Genomic DNA, 2,870 nt, shown 5'->3' on the forward strand with positions numbered 1-2,870 from the left:
TGCCAGCTGCGGGTGGTGACAGGGGCAGTGGATGGGCTGTGGCAGGGTGCCCTGCTGATCTGAGATGGGGAGGGATGGGGAGCTATCCCCAGGAATTTGCTGGGCTGAGGAAAAAAAGGGTTTAGTGTCAAAGCAGAGTTTTTGGTGCTGCAGATGCCCTCAGGCCACGGCTTTATCCCTGTTCTCAGCAAGCACCTCTGTATCCTGTCTGGTGCTCAGAGAGGTTTGCAGGAGTGAATATTGTGTGTGCTTTCCCCAGAGGGCTGAGCCCCATGGACAGCAGGCTGGGGCCAGATCCACTCTCCAGGCAGCCCATGGCCTGGCCCTCCCCGGAGTGCCGGCTCTGCTGCAGCATCACCACATTGCAGGGGCTCCAGCAGTCTGGTTTTTGCCTTTTCTCCAGATTTACGTAAAATTGAGAGCATAATCTGGATTTTGATCTCAGACGTGGCTCCAGGGAGTTGGGAACAGTCCCTGCCTGCCTCCTTCTTGGCTAGTGCAGCTGTAATTGAATTCAGCATCTTTCTGGGCAGCTGGAGCCCCCACACTAGGGCAGGCTGGGCAGTGTGTGACACTCACAGCCCATCAGCTGGAATTAAACCCAAACCTTGCATATCAATCCTGTTACTCTCCCGAGCTGTGGAGAATGCTTTGGCCACCCCTCTCAATGTCACGGGAATGTCACCACCTTAGTGGCTGGAGGTGCTGCAGGGGAGGTGACATTTCTCCATGTCGTCTGTGAAGGGGAAACAAGGAGGGGCCAGGATGGGTGTTAAATAAGCTTCATGGTTTACTTCCCAAACCCATCGTTTTCCTTTAAATAGGTGGCTTTTCCTGTGAGAAATTCAGGTCTTTGTTCCCTGGGTTTTGTCAAGGGGAGCCTGGCCAGTGAGAGAGATGCTTTCAGTGGGCCACAGATGACAGCAGGATGGGACCATCCCCTACCCCTTGTGTTCCCTGGTGTCATGGTTCTTTGCTGTGGACAGCATGGGGCATCCCTTCAGGTGTCTATTCCAGTTTGGGCTTGGCACTGTTGCCTGTCCCTGCCTGTGGATGGCACAGGCAGCTCTGTGTCCCTGCCCCTCTTCAGCGGGGATGTAGCTCTGGGAGCACAAAGAGAAGGTGCTGCAGCATCCTCCTCTCCCTCCTTCCTACCCTGAACATCTCCCAGCTGGCTGCAAACAGCCTTCCCCAGCTGCTGGGCTAGTGGCAGGGATGGGCACCTCAGAGCCAGCACCTTCTCCTGGGTTTCTTTGCTCCTGGTGGGGTGGCAGAGGCAATTTCTCCAGCTCTGGAGTGAGTCCACCCCCATTCTCTCTTCCCCACATGGCCCCGTGCCCCAGCTCCCACCCTGTCCCCTGTCTGCAGCCACCCAGCTGTTCTGCCTGCACCAGCTCAGCCCTGCCTGCCTTTCCAGAGGGATTTCACCCTCAGTGCCATGCTGGCAGCAGGGCTGAGGAATGGAGAGGAGGGCTGGGAGGGTGAGGGAGTGTGTTCCAGCACCAGCAGTGGGGAATTCGCTGTCTCTCCACCATAATTAAATATTGTTTGCATTGCTTATTGACAGAGTGCTAAGCTGCACTCCGTTTTAATTTGCTCTTTGATAGTTGCCTTTTGCTGCTAATTGATTTTCAAGGCCTTTTTTTGATTTTTTTTTTTCCTATGTCTGATTTAATACCTGCTGTGCTACCAAAGCTGGAGAGACAAGGGGTAACCAGTGCTCTCCTCTGTGCCCATCTGCTCCTGGCAGGCCAGATCCACTTGAGATCCAGCAGGGCTGGTCGTCCTCACAAAATATTTGGTGATGGGCTTCAGGTGGAGGTATTCTCACATCCATGCAGGGTTGGAACCCTGGGTGACCCCATGCACTCTGCTCCTTCCCAGGACGACCCCGATGGAGAAGAGATCGAGAGGGAGAAGTCCAACTCCTTGAAGCTGGAGTTCACGGATGATGACAACTTCAAGACCAAGGTTAACTATTCCTACGCTGCTGTGCAGATCCCCACGGACATCTACAAAGGCTGTGAGTGTCCCTCCTCACCCTCTGCAATTCTTGCTGCCTGCCTGGGCATCCAGCTCTCCTGCCTGGAGCACTGCAGCCCCAGGGACCATCAGCTCTGGGTGCCCCAGCTGGTGACTGGCTCCCAGACAGGCAGGTAGTGAAACAAGGCAGAGTCACGGTACCAGGATAGAGGTGACAATGTGTCCCTCCCCAGGGACTCTCAAGAGCTCAGCACAGGCAAAAGAGGCAGATGGGGGATTAGGAGTTATTGGGGAAGGGATGGGGAGCGAAGGAGAGATGGTGATTACGGCCCAGGGTGACGCTCAGGCGTGCCCACATGGCTCTGATCCTCCTGCAAGGCTCGAGAAGGCTCAAAGCAGGCACCAGAGACGTTCAGAGAGGGATGGAGCAGCTCTGTGCAGCACCAACCTGCTTGTAGGAGGGAGTGAGACATGGCTGGGCAATGGCAGAGGATGAAGCAGGGATGCTGCCTGTCTTCAGCCTACCTGGGGCTGAGGTCATGAAAAAGGAGAAAAAGCAGCTGCAGTCCCGCAGGAAGGCAGTCAAGGGTGACTGCAGGACAGCGTGGTGCCGCCCCGCAGCTGATTAAGCCTCTGCTGCAGGGGGGTCAGCCCGGCGGCTGCTCCAGGAACGGGGATGGGCTGGAGGGCCAGCCCGGGAGTGGGCAGGGATGGATGGCTGGACGGGCGGGGGGCACAGGATGTGCCACAGCAGCTTCAGCCCCCACCGAGCGCTGTGACCGTCCCTGAGCTTTCAGCTCTCTCCGGTACCTCGCCCTGCTGCGGTGGCACATGGTGACAGTCGGTCTCCATTTCCCTCTAGTGGCTGCTCGGCTCCCGGCTGGAGG

The 2,870-nt window shown here is 56.8% G+C and overlaps 1 protein-coding gene across 4 annotated transcripts in view; it reads left to right on the forward strand.

Moving 5' to 3' along the window:
* The window catches only part of CACNA2D2 (calcium voltage-gated channel auxiliary subunit alpha2delta 2), a 185,642-nt gene that overhangs the window by 160,479 nt on the left and 22,293 nt on the right, over positions 1 to 2,870 (forward strand). For all 4 annotated transcript variants that reach the window (XM_005422496.2, XM_031058140.1, XM_031058141.1 and 1 more), the window contains exon 5: positions 1,885 to 2,023. In XM_005422496.2, coding sequence (XP_005422553.1) covers positions 1,885 to 2,023 — 139 coding nt within the window. The remainder of the gene's footprint in view (positions 1 to 1,884; positions 2,024 to 2,870) is intronic.

This window comes from Geospiza fortis, unplaced genomic scaffold (assembly GCF_000277835.1).
Source record: "Geospiza fortis unplaced genomic scaffold, GeoFor_1.0 scaffold78, whole genome shotgun sequence".
Taxonomy (NCBI): Eukaryota; Metazoa; Chordata; class Aves; order Passeriformes; family Thraupidae; genus Geospiza; species Geospiza fortis.